We start from the raw sequence: 16,001 nt of genomic DNA on the forward strand, positions 1-16,001 counted from the left end.
TTTGATTAAATATTTTTTCCATTTATCATTTTCTTATTTTTTTAATCTTTTTCTTAATTAACAGATCATATTTACACCTTAATTAACAATTACATTAATTGAAAATAACCAATAAATTACCATATTAATACTCATATATTATTTAATATGTTTCCTTTTAGATTTAAATTTTAAATTTTAAATTTCAAATTTAAATAAAATTTTGTTTAAACTTTTATATTTAGTTTTTGTATTATCAAACCCATATAATATATGGATCTCACATCTAGTATATATATATACATATATACACACACACGTGCTAAGCACAGCCCATATGTAGAATTTGGAATGTTATTGAAAAACCATTAGACTACACCGATAAACCATACTATTTTTTTTTTTTGATATAACTGGGAAATAATATATTGGAATATAGTTTGATCATATTCTTGTCTATATTTTCCATTCTAAATGTATGGTTTCCAATTATGTTGTATTTTTGGGACATTTTACTTTACTATAAAGAGATATGGCATTCATTTATTTTAGAAATTATTTAGTTTGTAAGTTGAACATTACCTTTAACCAATTTTTCCTATCTTTGTATAAGTTGTTGTAGTTCTTTGTGTAAGTTTCATAATGGGTTAATGTTTAATTAAATTGTGAAGATAAAGTTGATTACTGTTTTTTAAATTTGAGTTATGGATATATGCAATTTAAGGTTATGTTAGTGTGTAACACACATATTTATGGGCAATTTTACTAATGTGTTTGCATGGTTTGTGTTTATGTACTTTCAGAAGCAACAACAAATTGAAAAAAATATATCAAACATAATATGTAATAATATATTATATTTGGTGTCAATTACATAAAACATAACATCATGGGAATTGATCAATATAATATCCAAATGGAATTAACACTATGTAATATAATAATAGTTTAGAAATTTTATTCAAATTTGATAGTTGTTAGCTTCTATTTATTTTTTTTGTTGGTCATGATGTGCCAACTGTCAATGTTTGTCTGTTTTGTTTTCCCATTGTCTGGTTGGTTTTGCTTATGTGATTGTTTAGGAGAACGTGGTTTTATTGTTGACAATGTTTCATCTTCATTTGATAGTCGGAGCTGCCGTTTGTTTTTGGTTTGATGTTCTAGGAGTTTATGTGCCTTGACAATGATAAATCTTGTGATAGGGTTATCTTAGTTTGGTGTCTGATATGATCTTACATATGTAAGAAGTGGCAATGATCCAATTGATTTTGTAATTAAATCTTGTGCATTTTGTTCTTGGTTTGTAAAATCTTAATATTAAATATAGATTTGTTAAATTATGTTTTTAATATTTAGAATAATAGGCTTACATTTTCTTCCGCGTGTTTGATTTCATTGGGGTTCATCTGAATGATCTTTTCAATTTCTGGCTTACATTTTTAATATTGCACCTATTTTTCCAGTTTCATCATTGATTTTAATTATTGCCCTTGACCTTCAAATACAAACATGATGAAGTATAAAAAATAGTGTCAATGAATTAGGAGAGTTATAAGGTTTTAAGTTTGTCCACATTAGGTCCTTAGGATTTTATTTTTTTATACATATTACACCAATATGGTTTGTTATAACCGTTAAAAAAAGGTAATAAGGTTTTAATTTTGTCCATATTAGGCCCCTAAAATCTTTTTTTTTGTATATATTACACAAACATGGTTGTTATAACCATTTAAAAAGGGGTAATAAAGTTTTAATTTTGTCTACATTAGATCCATAATTTTAATATTTTTATCATTTCATCTAACTCTTTTACAATTTATATTAGTATCTAGTTAGATGGCTTTATCATTTCATCTTCTCGTTTTAGTCGTCCATTCGCTACAACCACAGTTTTATTTGAAATGCTACATAACAATTTTTTATCATTTTTACACATTAAAAAAAACTAATAATAATCAAAATTTTAATGGTTAACTTTATGTTTGGCACACCACAGGTAGCTGATGGACTAGTTTACTTTTTCGATATTTTTTAAGTTGTCATGTTTGGCAAGTCAAAAAGTAGCTTATAAGCTAGCGTTTTAAAAAGCTACTTAGACTAGGTTTGTAAAAGTTTTTTTTTTTTTTTTCTTTTTTTGATTTCCAAGTATACCCCTTAATTAATTAAAAAATATATTTTTTAAATGTTCTTTTATGTCATTATCTAAATTTCAGATTGCTTATAAGCTAGTGAGGGTCAAAGTAAACGAGTATCTGCGAAAAGTAATGGGGTATCCCCGATAAATAATGTCACTTATCGGGGATACCCCATTACTTGTCGGGAATACTATTTTACTTTGACACTAGCTCTGTCACTAATTTATAAACTATCTGAAATTTATATAATGACATAAATGAGCATTTAAAAAATATGTTTTCTAAATTAATTAAGGGGTATATTAGGAAATTAAAAAAAAAAAACTTTTAAAAAACTAGTCTAAGTAGCTTTTTAAAACGCTAGCTTATAAGCTACTTTTTGGCTTGCTAAACATTACAACTTAAAAAAGATCGAAAAATAAACTAGCTTATCAGCTAGCTGTGGCGCGCCAAACATAACTTTAATAATTAAGACTTTGATTATTATTATTTTTTTTAATTTATTTATAAATGACAAAAAATTGTTATGTAACCTTTCAATTGAAACCATGGTTATGGTGAATGGGCAACTAAAATGAGAATATGAAATGATAAAGTTATTTAACTAGATACTAATATAAATTGTAAAAGAGTTAGATGAAATGATAAAAATATTAAAAATAGAGACTTAATATGGACAAAATTAAAACCTTATTACCCTTCTTTAAACAGTTATAACAACCATGTTGGTGTAATATGTACAAAAAAGACCTTAGAGACCTAATATGAACAAAATTAAAACATTATTACCTTTTTTAAATGGTTATAACAAACCATATTAGTGATATATGTTCAAAAAAAAACCTTAAGGACCTAATGTGGACAAACTTAAAACTTTATTACCCTCCTAAGTCATTAACCCATAAAAAATATGGTTTAAAAACTTGAATGATGGAATACATTAACATGATTTGTACTTTGATTGTTTTTTGCAAGAAGTGCACGAGATGATCCACTTTACGTCAACCACAACTTGTTTTAAACATTTAGCACATCCTGTTTGTGTGAAAATTCTATCTTGATGAGGCAAATTAAGAGTCCCTTTTATCCATGTTGGTTTACCTTGTTTTTGGTGAAAAAAAATTATATACATAATGTATAGTAGAATATGTTGTAAAAGGTCATGAAAAATGGTGTATTTACTTACATTTTTCATTCTTGGAATAGCTTTGCCTATTGGAAGTATGTCTCTCTCTTCGGGAGGGGGCAACAGAATATCAATATCCTTATATGTCTCTTTTTGAAGTAGTTGTTTAATTCCTGTTCTGCTATTTGTATACGTGTCAAATACAAACAAAATTAATTAAATGTAATTGTGGCTAATGGGTTTGTGGGTTATACTAATTTTGTAGCTGTAGATCATCTATCACTGGTGGATTTATAAGAATTGATGTGCCACTATTTGTTGAGAGTGATTGTCCTGTGATAATAGACATAAGATTAGATGTATTTTAAAATTTGTCATATACATATATATATATATATATATATATATATATATATATATATATATATATATATATATATATATATATATATATACGGAAAGGATCAAATGCGAACACCTAAAATGTTGAGAACGTGAGAACAAGTATATTCATTTGTGATGTCATGTATTCATTTGTGGAGAAATGATAAATTTTACGCACAATCAACATGAATATGTTTTTTCTCTTCAATTGAAATTAAAGGCGTAAAAATTTATCATTTCTCCACAAATGAATATATGGAATCGCAAATGAATATACTTTGTTCTTGCGTTCTCAACCTTTTTGGTGTTCTCATTTGATCCTACTCCTATATATATATATATATATATATATATATATAGAGAGAGAGAGAGAGAGAGAGAGAAAGAGAGATCTGTTAAGCAACATCAACTTACCATAGAAAGTTGTCACCTTTACTCTCAATGCGAATATCATAGGCTCGGTTTCGACTATTTGGTCTAAAGGATTGCCCTCATATTCATTGATGGAATTCCATAATGTTAAAATTAAAAGTTGTTTCATGATACTTAAAAGGTGGGAATAATATGATGAATATTATTTAAGATAATATAATAAAAATGTCATCGTTTATGTTATTGATCAATTGTTTCACATACTCTTCGTGAACAATGATTACATCCCTTTTCGATGATGGCTCTGACCATTGTTTTATCATTTGACTTGGAAAACATTTTATTACAATACCCTTCCATCTGCAATTTAACATCAAAGTTAACAGTTGACATAATAAAAATGTATGATAAGAATAGAACAAGTAATTTTTTCCTACTTAAATCTTTTTCCTCATCTGCATATTTGTATAACTCACTAAAGGGCGTAAGGTGAACTTGCATGTTCGTGTAGGTGGGGTTTCATCAGGAAAAGGTTCAATGAGTGTCAGTTTGCTAAGTGTCCAGGAATATTCATATGAATCAAGTTGAAAACGTGGTTGGGTGTATATCAAATTTGCATTTGAAATTTGATAGCGCTTGTATGGTTCGAAAGTATTTACAAAAAAGTCAAGGTCGATGCTCAAGATTAATGTTGCTACCCTTGTCCCCTGTTTTGAAAACATGATTAGAATATCTACAAAAGTTGTGAGATATCCAAGGATTTATTGTATACATGTCTGTCAGTAAACATGAGTCTTCTAAATTTTTTCTTTTCCCTACTAAGTTGTATGTGTCCACATTCCAAAACTTGAATCAAGACAATCCAATTTTTCTTCATATTTGGAATTATGTCTTGAATGTTGTATTGGTCTCTTGTCATTGGTGTTGTTGTACTTTGTTACCAAAATAGTGATGTTATGTTTGTTCTTTTCTTAATAAACAATCATAATTGTTTCAGCAATGCATTAAGTAGTAATGGTATATTAATGTTTGTGACAGATGTACATATGTTTTAAATATCTTTAAGTATCTTAGATTTAATTCAATAATGTTGTTTAATTTTATTTACATTGATGACAATTTTTGATGCATATAATATCTATTAAATGCAATGAACATATACATTCATTATCAAAACAATCAATATAACATTGACCAATATCGAAATTATATGTATATAAACAATATAGTAGGAATTTTCATCAAAAACCAAAGTGTCTTTATTGAATTAGATTTTGGCCTCCTGTTAGCCAAATTGATCATCTGTTATATATGTTGCACATAGTGACTGATCCAAAAATTTGGATCATAATGATTGAGAATTGTATGCAGAAGTGCTCTTGCTTTTTCATTGAGTAATTCTTTTTAAATAATGAAAAATCTAATTAAAATTTTATTGACAATTTAAAGACAATTATTTGTCATTTCAATACATATCGATTGAAAGTAAAGGGGCAACAAGCTGCACCGCTAGCCCTTTCTGGATGGCAAACCCAATTCTTTTGAAAACAACATTTGTGGATCTAGGAGATTTGACATTAGAATGCATGACCCGTTGGACTCTATTAAGGAGCTCCACCGCCTCTGGTGCGAGAAAACCAAATGTATCGAATGCAAAAGGAACAAACACATATTGATTTTCTCTGCATGCATTCTCGTGCTTTACTACTTTACATGCAGCGACTTTCAAAGCGGCATGCCTAGCTGCGAAACCTCTGCTCCCCAAACCAACGAGAGGAGAGACACCAGTAAGATCCACGCACACATGCTTCCCTCCTATCCATCCAAAGACCAAAATGTCAGTCGGTCTAAGTGTGGACCTGCCATCCTGCGGGTCCGTCAAAAAGTTCATTGGCGCTTCTTTCTTCACAGATATACCAGCACGCCGACAAGCATCAAAGAGAACATCCCGAACCATATCACGTCTATACTTGAAACCAGGGAGCTCTCTACAATGAACCGTGTGTTCCCCAAAGGTATCCAAACATGCCTTGCGACAAACTGGGCATATCTCATCAATTGGGAATATGGGAATCATGAGGCAGTAACGAAGGATAGTTCGGTACTCCACAGGAGACATATGCTAGCCAAGACCATCAATAGGGATAGTTAGCAGAAAATCCTGAGCATGAGGCGTCCGCAGACACTCAAAGATTGCTTTCTATCTGACAATCATATCGAAGTTGACTTCCATATCTTGGACGATTTTGCTAAAAAGGGCACATGCCAAAGCTTTTTGGGATTTAGGGGGGGCGGTGTCCTTATTAGTGAAACCGCTATAGTCAAATCCCGGAATCGTATCACGGAGACGAGTTATAGCACATAGATAATCCGAGTTCATACCACATATGCCACTGTCACGTAAGATGTGGTCTTGTAATGCCCAAGATTGGGCCCTCGAGGCTACAAATGTGTAGGAGGAAACCTCGTAGGCCGAGTACAAACCCAAACCACCGAAACGAATAGGTAAGGAAGCCAAGCGCCACTGAATGTCTCCAAAGAAGGGGCCTCCACATACCACCATATTCTATAGACCTGTGCAATCCGTCGTCAAAGAATAACGCTGCATCTCTATGTGTACCGGCTGACATGTTCTTAAACCAAAGAAAAGTTTTGCAATGCCCATACATGATCGAAGCAAAATGAGCTCACTCTGCATGTCACAAAGTTGTGGAAGTAGGCCCATCAAATCGTTGTAAATGGTCTTTGCAATAACTGAATGCTAAATTGTATATCATAATACATCTGAATTTCATCCAATACATACGTGCGAATATACTGAATTGGAGTTGTAAATGGTCTTTGCAAAAAGAAGAAATGCATATGAAGATTTATATGGAAAGTTACCATTGTCTCCATCAAGTAAATTTGTGTTTATACGACGATGCAAAATTGCAAAGGAACATTGGACATGCTTGTTAGTGAAGCGGAGTGCAATGAGGATTTGATATAACTAATTCATAATTTTTGTTATTGGTATTCAAACTGAGAAATAAATGGTAATAGTTGGTATGGCAGTTAGAAAGAAGTTTCCATAACCGAGTAGCAGTTAAAAATATTCGGTAGCGGTTGATAGTTTAAGAATTTGTATTATGAGTTGACGGTGATGGAGCCGTTACAGATTTGATAATCGCTGTTGACTTCTGTATAAAGCGTTATGTACGTGACGGACGATGGGTGTGGTTAACGACGAAGTTCTTTGGGTCGGTTAATTAATATTTAGGGTAGACGACATATCTTTAGGTTGGGCCGTTATATAGATATTTTCATGATTACTATTTGGGGTCAGCACAAACCGGAATGGGAATTGGATAGAACCAAGCGGGGGTTTTCTTAATCTGTTCAATGCTCTGTTTGTTAATCTACTAGGTGTGAGACCCATGTAATACACGGGGTTTTTAAAAAAAATAATATAAAGTGGTAAGCATTACATATTATTTTAGTAATAATAATTTTACATAAAAAACAAAATCGGGTTGTGGTGGTATGCGTAGAATATGTTTTTGTTGTTTTAAATATTTGTAAGCTTTTGTTTTGTTGGGTGATACCATTTTACAAAGTATAATCTTTATATGACAATTTCCAAAAGTAGAATTCTATAAAAGAAAACATTCTTTTAAAATTTTCCGTTATATGTTCAAAAATCTTTTAAAAAAAATACAATTTTACAAATTAGAATACTATAAATGATAGTTCCAAAAAGTATAATGCTATAAGAAAATGTTTATTTATTTATTTTTTTAATTTTTGGCCAATTATAAAAATCTTTAAAAAAGACCATTTTACAAAGTAGAATGCTATAAAATAAAATGTTTTTGTTTTTTTTTTTTTAATTTTCACTCCATGTTCGAAATCCTCAAAAAGTGTTTTCTTTAAGAAAGGAGAATGCGATAAAAATATAAATGACTATTTCCAGAAAGTATAAGGCTATAAAAGAAAATGTTTTTTTTTTCAATTGTCCACTCCATTTTCGAAATCCTTATAAAACTTTGAAACATCTGTCAAGGTTCAATGATATATACTCTCAACATCTGGTTGTTACTCTCAACATATGGTTTATTTGAGGTCGTGTATTTTAGACATTGGAACAGTCTTATATATTTTTATATCCGAGTTAGTGTTTTTTACTGTTCCAATGAATCTTTCAAATAGATTCATTGACGATGCGTAACTAAAAAATTAAATGTTGATTAGTTGACCGATCACAGAGTAAAACAAATTGGTTCATCTCATGTTTATATCTAAGTCATTAAAGTAAAACCATCGAAGACAAAATATAACAAAAAATAGAAAAAAAAATAGATTTATGTAAATCATGGCATAAATGCCCCTGAAATCAAAATTATACTTTATATTATGGAGATACCATTGTAGGCATGTGTCCTTGTTTGTTATTTATTTGCATTTCGTAAGTGCCATAATATTTTATATAAATCAGTTATCTAGATAGCATAAAAGGGAAATTTAATTGATGAAAAATTATTACTTTTCTAGCATGCTTATCAGCTCTATAAGAATCCTAAATACACTAACCTATAATTGGGCTTATTTCTGATTTAGAACTCTTATTCTTATTTAGAACTCTTATATTAAATATACTTTAACCTGCAATTCAGCAACAAAGCATATATGGTGATTTATTTTTATTCGAATTAAGGGCATGGACAGATTTGTCATGTATTTGTGCTATAATTTTGATTATCAGAAACAGTAAAACGTTTCTGCAAACAGGACAAATGATGAAATCAAATATAATAATAATAATAAAATAAAATAAAAAAATAAAAAATAACAATTGCCAAAGCAACCATTTTTCATTTAAGGCTTCTTTCAAACCTTTGTAAACGAAGTCAGACAAAGGAAACTTAAATGTATGTCCAGGCAATAGACACAAATTCCCAGAATACCCTTGAAGACAAAACAAAGGTGAAAAAGCCAAGGACAGGGGCAATTGCGTCTATACTTCACCACCACTAAAATAAATATATACCAAAAATACTTATAAGTGCCTACTAAAAACCAAAGGAGTAGATAGGGACACAGATAGGGACACCATGACGTTTAACAGAAAAACCTCCCAAAACAGCATGATATACTCCAATAATATCCTTGAAAAACTCAAGGCCGTTTAATTATGAAAATAGTGACAAATGCAATCCAATTCCAGCACATCTCCCATTTAGGAGAGAAATTAAACCAAAAAGTTAGTGAAGAAAACTAAACATGATGCTAAAAAAACTTTTGATATTTTGCACCTTTAAGTCTATCTTTATCAGAACCTGTTATACGCAAAAGGAAGAACACACATATGAAGCATAAGAGATAACCTTTGTTAGCAATTGTTGTAGGTGACGATGAATTTGCAGAAGAAACTATATCAAAAGTGGCAAAATAATCTCGATTTTGAGATGAAAAACAAATTAAATACTATAAAATATGCATATATATGGAATTTATATTTATATTAGCATATATCATCTGATTTTCTTAACTCTATTTTCACAGGGTAAAGTATACATATATATGGTAATAGAAATTGAATTAACTGAAATTTGAATGTAATTCATTAATAGTGGTGCGTGATTACAGGTTCCAAAAATATACACATAGTTTTCCTATAATTATGAAATCAAACGTATGTTTTGGTTTATTTATGGACTAAAATTTAGGAAATCAAGAAAATGACATTATAATTCTGATTTGCTAATATTTAGGAAATCAAATCAAACATTGTATATACGTGTGTTTGTGTCAAGAATATGCATCTTCATTATATATGTTTAGGTGGCATTATAACAAATTGACAAGTGGAATATTAAATAAATAAAAAAATTAAGAAAATGACATATGTCCAATTGCATAATAAGTTGACAAGTGGCAATGTTATTTTCTTTTATTAGGGTAGATTCTAACTCTATCACAGATGAAGGCATGATGTGTGATCAGGGGCACACAGGTAGTCTAATTCAGGATCCACATGTTTCAAAGGTACTAATCTTTATCTATTGTTAATATATATGTTTCACCTTTTACTTCTTTGTTCCACCACAGCTGCCGTTTTATATATTTATTTGCTAAAGAACAACCGATCAATAATTATAGAAGTGAGGATGTTTGGGGATTTCTGATCGCATATTCACTACACCACTATTTCACAATTAAGACATGTTTTTACCACGTCTCCACTTGCAACATTTCTTTCTTTCCTTCTTTCTTTTTCATGCAGGTTATTTTGTAATTACATAGAGGTCGGTGATTCACTCAAGTACCAATGACAACCAGTAGGTGTTAATTTCAGTGAGTCTTAATGTCCTTTCCAGTTTTTGAGGTCCATACAATCTGGTAACTCATTATCAGGTCCCATCCCATATTTCCTATAATGAACCCGTAAGTTTCAATAAGAATCAACAAGCTAGGGTTTAATGCTCTAATGGGTTTAGTCAATCCTCTTTTAGTTCAAGTACAATGTTTATGTGCAACATGAAGAGGTTAAATTGGTAAAATCATCAAACTTTCCTAGAGTGGCATCGGTGGAAGCATTTTAGGCTATACGGTGTGGCTACGGTCTGGGACCGCGGTTTGTGCCACGTGGACCGCACACACCGCCCCCGACCGCGGTCTTGCGTGGTTTTGGCTGCAGTGTAGTCCTTTAGTGCCGTGTTTGGTGTTTGGTTGATGGGTGTACTGACCGTTGAAGGGTTGTTGCGTAATTTTTTTTTTTTTTTAATTTTTTGCTTTTTCTTTCATATATATATATATATATATATATATATATATATATATATATATATATATATATATATATATATATAATAAATGAATTATGTAAATGAAGATAAAATGGTATCACAACAAACAATGAAAGTAGATCACTATTTCTTTAACATTAAATATATATGTAAATAATTAAGTGAATTATGAGAAAACAATATATAAATTAGAAAGGAATTATAATATTGGAGATGAGCACCACCTTTTTTTTTTTTTTTTTTACAATAAATGGGAACCAAAAACTTTTTGGTTAGGTTTTGTGTTTGTAGAAAAAACCAAACACAAAACAAGGTAATAATGTCTTTTTAAATGTTTAAAGTTAAAAACACAACCAACATTTGGAGGCCTTACCCCTATGCCTACCACACGTGAAAGCCTACAAGGATTTAGTATTATATATTTAATTTATTATTGTATCCTTAAATTTAAAAATAATTAAATATTGATTAATGAAGGTGATTCATGTCTGTTTCCAAATTTATATTTTCTATTCTATTAGACTTTTCTTCTTTTTTGTCCTTAGTAGTAATGTACCGTCAATTCTTTCCTTTCTGTCATTCATGGTTATATTAGGGTTTGTTGATGATTTTTTCACCTTTGGAAGTGTTTAAATAATGTTTAATTAAATGCAATATCATATACTGAGTAAAAAAAGTAAATGAATCGTCCCTGTGCTTTAACCTAATCTGCAGTTGCATCCCTATTTTTGTATTTCAGTCAAACACATTGTTATTATGAAAATTGCACGTTTCATCCTTAGGTGTACGTTGAATGCCCCACATGCACGGGTAATTTTGTTATTTACTTTGAAAAATCTCTTTAATTACTCCATCCTCATTCATCTATGTTCTCTGGTTTCTTTATATGAAGAAGAGAAAAAACCAAGAATGGTGATACAATCCAATTGTGGAGCAGAAGCAGTGATCTGATTTCATGGGCCAAGAACAAGAACAAGTCACGAAGGTGGTGTTTCTATGGCTTTAGATATAAGGTAATGTCAAATGCGTCTTGTGTGAAATTTACGTAGTTATTGTAAGTTGTAACAGGAAATAGCAATGTACTTTCATTGAATTATGTATTAGTATTATATAGCATCCTACTTTAATCTATTCTAAAATATCATTCTACTTTCAACTTTTTTTTCTTAATAAGGTATTATACTTTGTGATATATTGAATTATAGCATAGACTTTTGATTTTTCTTAATATGGCATTTATACATTTGAATAATCTACCAAACTATAGGATTGAAATTTAGTTTGTATGTTGATCACAATGGTATAATTAGGTAGTGTTTTTAAGGTGCAATACTCTAATAGAAAGAAATGAAAGTAGGATGCTTTAATAAATAATCATTGAAATTTTGTTGCTATTATTGCCTTTAACCCTTGCAAATGTTGTACAATATTAATTAACGTATGGCAAATATTTCTAGGAAGCACGGACTTAAACCTTACACTAAATGCAATAAATTGCTATGTACTTTTATTTATATGTGTATTAAGCATCCTACTTTCAACACTTTGAAAAATCATTATTGGGTAGATTTTTAAAGTACAATGCTCTAATAGTAATAAATGAATATAAAATGGAATCATAAAGAAATCATTGAAAGAAATACCCAAATTACCCTCTATGGATCGTGCTTATTTTCTTTTCTTATTTATGTATTGTAGTGGACAATCCAACTATTTATCTCATTGTACTTTCACTATGTTGGTTATCATTACAATATACTTTATATAACAGTGAAAGAAATACTCATTTACCCTCTATGGATCGTGCTTAGTCAGTTAATTAATATTTAGGGTACACGACATACCTTTGGGCTGGGCCATTTATATGGATATTTTTAAGATTAATATTAGGGATCAGAATATACTGGAACACGAACCAGATAAAACCAATCGGGATAGGATCGAGACAATATTCTATTGGCTTTTTGGAACTGGGAACCTGTAGGAACCAGAAAAAACCGGTAAAACTGGCAAAATCTGGAACCATATATTGCTACTTTTCGAGGACCAGTTTCAACATTGATGATACGGAAAAAACATGTAAGAATTGGAACCAGTAGAAGTGTCGGTCCGGTTCGGTTCCAATTTTCCACCAAATTGGTTCCCGGCCGGTTCCGGTTCAAAACTATTTTGCCGATAATTAGCCTGTGTAATGTCTTCGAATATCATTTATTTTAGTTTATGACATAAAGTCATGAATATTATAATTATAACCATAATAATCTAAAAAGTGTTGTAGCAACGTTCTTTTATATTGCAGCTTTATGATTTTAATCAAAATACAAATGTATTTGATGTATATTATATTTAACCTATAAAATGGTGACTTGAGGTGATCAAAATTGCGGCAATTAAAACTATTCGTATTTTCCTTTATAGTTGAGTTAATTCAAAAATTAAATATTTAGGTCACAAATGACCAATCAGTGGCAATATGACATAATTCACCATATATACATATCAATAAATTTGAAATAAAATTAAATGAAACCGTTTGACATTACAATTTATGGTTGCAAGGTTTATGTAATAAAGCAATTGTAGAGTTGTATGATGTCTTCTTCTGGTGAACTGAATCTGTCCCTTTCCTTTTGTAGTTGCATATGATGTGGCACTAAATGTTTTTTCTGCATGAACACATCTTGCATTAGGATTATAGAATTACTTTACCAAATTTAAATGTGGATATCATTAATTGTAAAATACAGTGATTATATGAAAAAAAAACACTATAACCAGGAAAAAAAATAAAGAATTATAGGTAATGCAATAATACAGAAATCAATGAAATAGATGGATCTCCTGAAGGGTTGTTATCTTTTCATGCTTGTTTACTATTGAAATATAGCTTTACAGTCTGTAATAAAATTTAACTACTATAATTGAAAATGAATGGATTTCTTTTGATAGTGCTTTGGGACCGGGAAGAATGAATAGGAAAAACATTAAGAACATTGAAATTAATAAGAATGAAGTGGATTTTTTTATTAAAAATATCATTTAAAACAAGGAAAATTAAATGAAAAGAATGAAATTTGAATGTAATGCAGAAAATCAAGTTCACTTACCATCTCATCGAATAGTGTATTCATGTTGATAAGCCGAATATCATAAAATTTCGATTTAGTAGTAGTTTCCTGTATGAAATATTCATGGTTTAAATTCATGTAGAAAAGCGTGTAATCTATCAAGCAACAATCATATTGCAAAAACACTTACTTTGATGGTTGTTTATATGTTTGGCAAAGAAAGGAACTACCATCGTGAAATGCATTCTGGAATTTCCATTGACATTACTGCATGAACATTTAAATTTTAAGGGCAAAATGCAAAAATGGACTTTAAATTCATTAAACCGGATAATAACGCGCAAAAATGAAATGAACTGATATCTTATCCTATCTATGTGCAACAATATGTGTGGTGTTGATTTTCTGTTGTTCATCGTACCATATATGAGGATTAATAGTAATACATACCTTTAGTTGTGTTTGGAACATCGTAATACTTCTTGATATACTATTTTTTGTCTTTTGTATTTCTTGATTTTTGTAAGATTCTTTGATAACAACTTTTACATTTTCAATACTTCTAGCAGAAAGAGGGCAACAGACAATTGTCCATGTAAAAAAATAGGTTCCTTAAGGTATATTCCCACTCTGTCTAGTGTTTGGCCTTGTGCATTATTAATAGTCATTGCAAAGCATACCTTGATTGGAAACTGTGTTCTTTTGAATGGCACTGTGTATTCTTCACCCGAGGGTGGTTGTAAAGGTATTCTATGAATAAATACCTCTTTCCCAGCAAAATCACTGAATGCTATATGTGCTCGAATAACATTTCTATCAAAGTCCTTGCAAAAGAGTCTTGTACCATTACGTAATCCTTCTGCTGGATTCATGCTTCTCAATAATATAATAGGTGCATCTACCTTTAAAATCAATTTATGTAGTGGCAAACCATGTGGAGTTAAAGAATGTAGAAGATCCTCATAATGAGCTTGGTCATTTGGATCAAGAGTTTCATCAAAGCTAATGTACTCTTTTTCTTCTCTTTGGAATTTTTGTGTTAAGATATCATTTATCTCATCAACAAAAGTATTTTTAGTTGTCAAAATAGCTCGATTCATGGATGAAGGGTTATTTGTAGAATTTTCAAATATATTTGGGTAAACATACTCAACTAGAAAATTTGACCCTTGTAAATCGTCATTATCCGCTATAACTATTTGTGACGGAAATCATCATCTTCTAAATTTTCTCTACCATCACCTAACCTTTGAAGAAATTCAGCAAAAATTGGATCTAGTAACGTCCTCATGTTTTCATCTAGCTGTAGTACACAAAGTGATGACTATATGTGTGAGTTAGTTATATAAGAAACAATTATTTCATATTTTCTTCCATTTCGAACAACTGGCAATGTTTGCCTAAAATCACCACCAAGTACAACTACTTTCCAACCGAAGATTTCACTGGATTCCATAAGATCTTATAAAAGGTCATCTAGTGCTTCTATTGCTTGTCTTTTTGCCATTGGAGCTTCATCCCAAATAATTATCTTACAAGCCTTAATTAATATACTCAATGAACTTTGTTTACTGACCCTACAATTTGACCTATCTTAGAAATCTAATGGTATCTTAAATCTGGAATGTGTTGTCCTACCTCCTGGTAGTAATGATGCAACTATACCTGATGTTGCAGTTGCTAAAGCTATGTGTCCCTTTAATCTGATGTTTGCTAATAATGCTCTATACAGGAAACTTTTCCCTGTACCATCTGGACCATCAATAAAAAATGCTCCACCATTGTTACTTTCTACTTTACCAATTATTGTATCAAATGTGAGTTTTTGTTTTTTGTTGAGATTTTTGTATTGCTCTTTGATCTTTTTTTGATACAATTATACTTTTTTATGTTGCTATTCCACTCGTTTCATCTTCTAAATCAACATATGATAAATCATTTGGCAATATATTGAACTCAAGAAGTTTTATTCCATTAGACTGTAGCAATGTATCAATCTGCTGAAATGCACATCGCTTTGCTTATGATAGTGAAAGAATGTTGTAGTGCAGAAAATCTTCTAGCATGGCATCTTTAAATGATTCCCATAATTTTCTTCGATTGTTTGGATTTGTATACACAAGTAGGTAGTGTAAACTCTTCGTAATTC

At 30.4% G+C, this 16,001-nt stretch overlaps 1 protein-coding gene and 1 long non-coding RNA gene across 2 annotated transcripts; both read right to left on the reverse strand.

The window, feature by feature from the left end:
- Positions 1–13,281: 13,281 nt before the first annotated feature.
- Positions 13,282–14,243, reverse strand: LOC145006007 (uncharacterized). Its single transcript, XR_013662749.1, has 3 exons — positions 14,043–14,243; positions 13,892–13,960; positions 13,282–13,450 (listed from the first exon to the last, which is right to left on the reverse strand). It is a non-coding gene; the product is annotated as an uncharacterized LOC145006007 (long non-coding RNA).
- Positions 14,244–14,397: 154 nt separating this feature from the next.
- Positions 14,398–14,952, reverse strand: LOC145006647 (uncharacterized). The gene has a single exon (XM_078965727.1). It carries the CDS (start codon positions 14,950–14,952, stop codon positions 14,398–14,400), a length of 555 nt encoding a protein of 184 aa, XP_078821853.1.
- Positions 14,953–16,001: the final 1,049 nt, after the last annotated feature.

The sequence above is a fragment of the Lactuca saligna genome, chromosome 7 (assembly GCF_052625555.1).
Source record: "Lactuca saligna cultivar CGN05327 chromosome 7, ASM5262555v1, whole genome shotgun sequence".
In the NCBI taxonomy this organism is placed as follows: domain Eukaryota; kingdom Viridiplantae; phylum Streptophyta; class Magnoliopsida; order Asterales; family Asteraceae; genus Lactuca; species Lactuca saligna.

Excerpts from the sequence above, each read along its gene's own strand:
- LOC145006647 (XM_078965727.1), bottom strand. The coding sequence starts at position 14,952 with ATGAATCGAGCTATTTTGACAACTAAAAATACTTTTGTTGATGAGATA.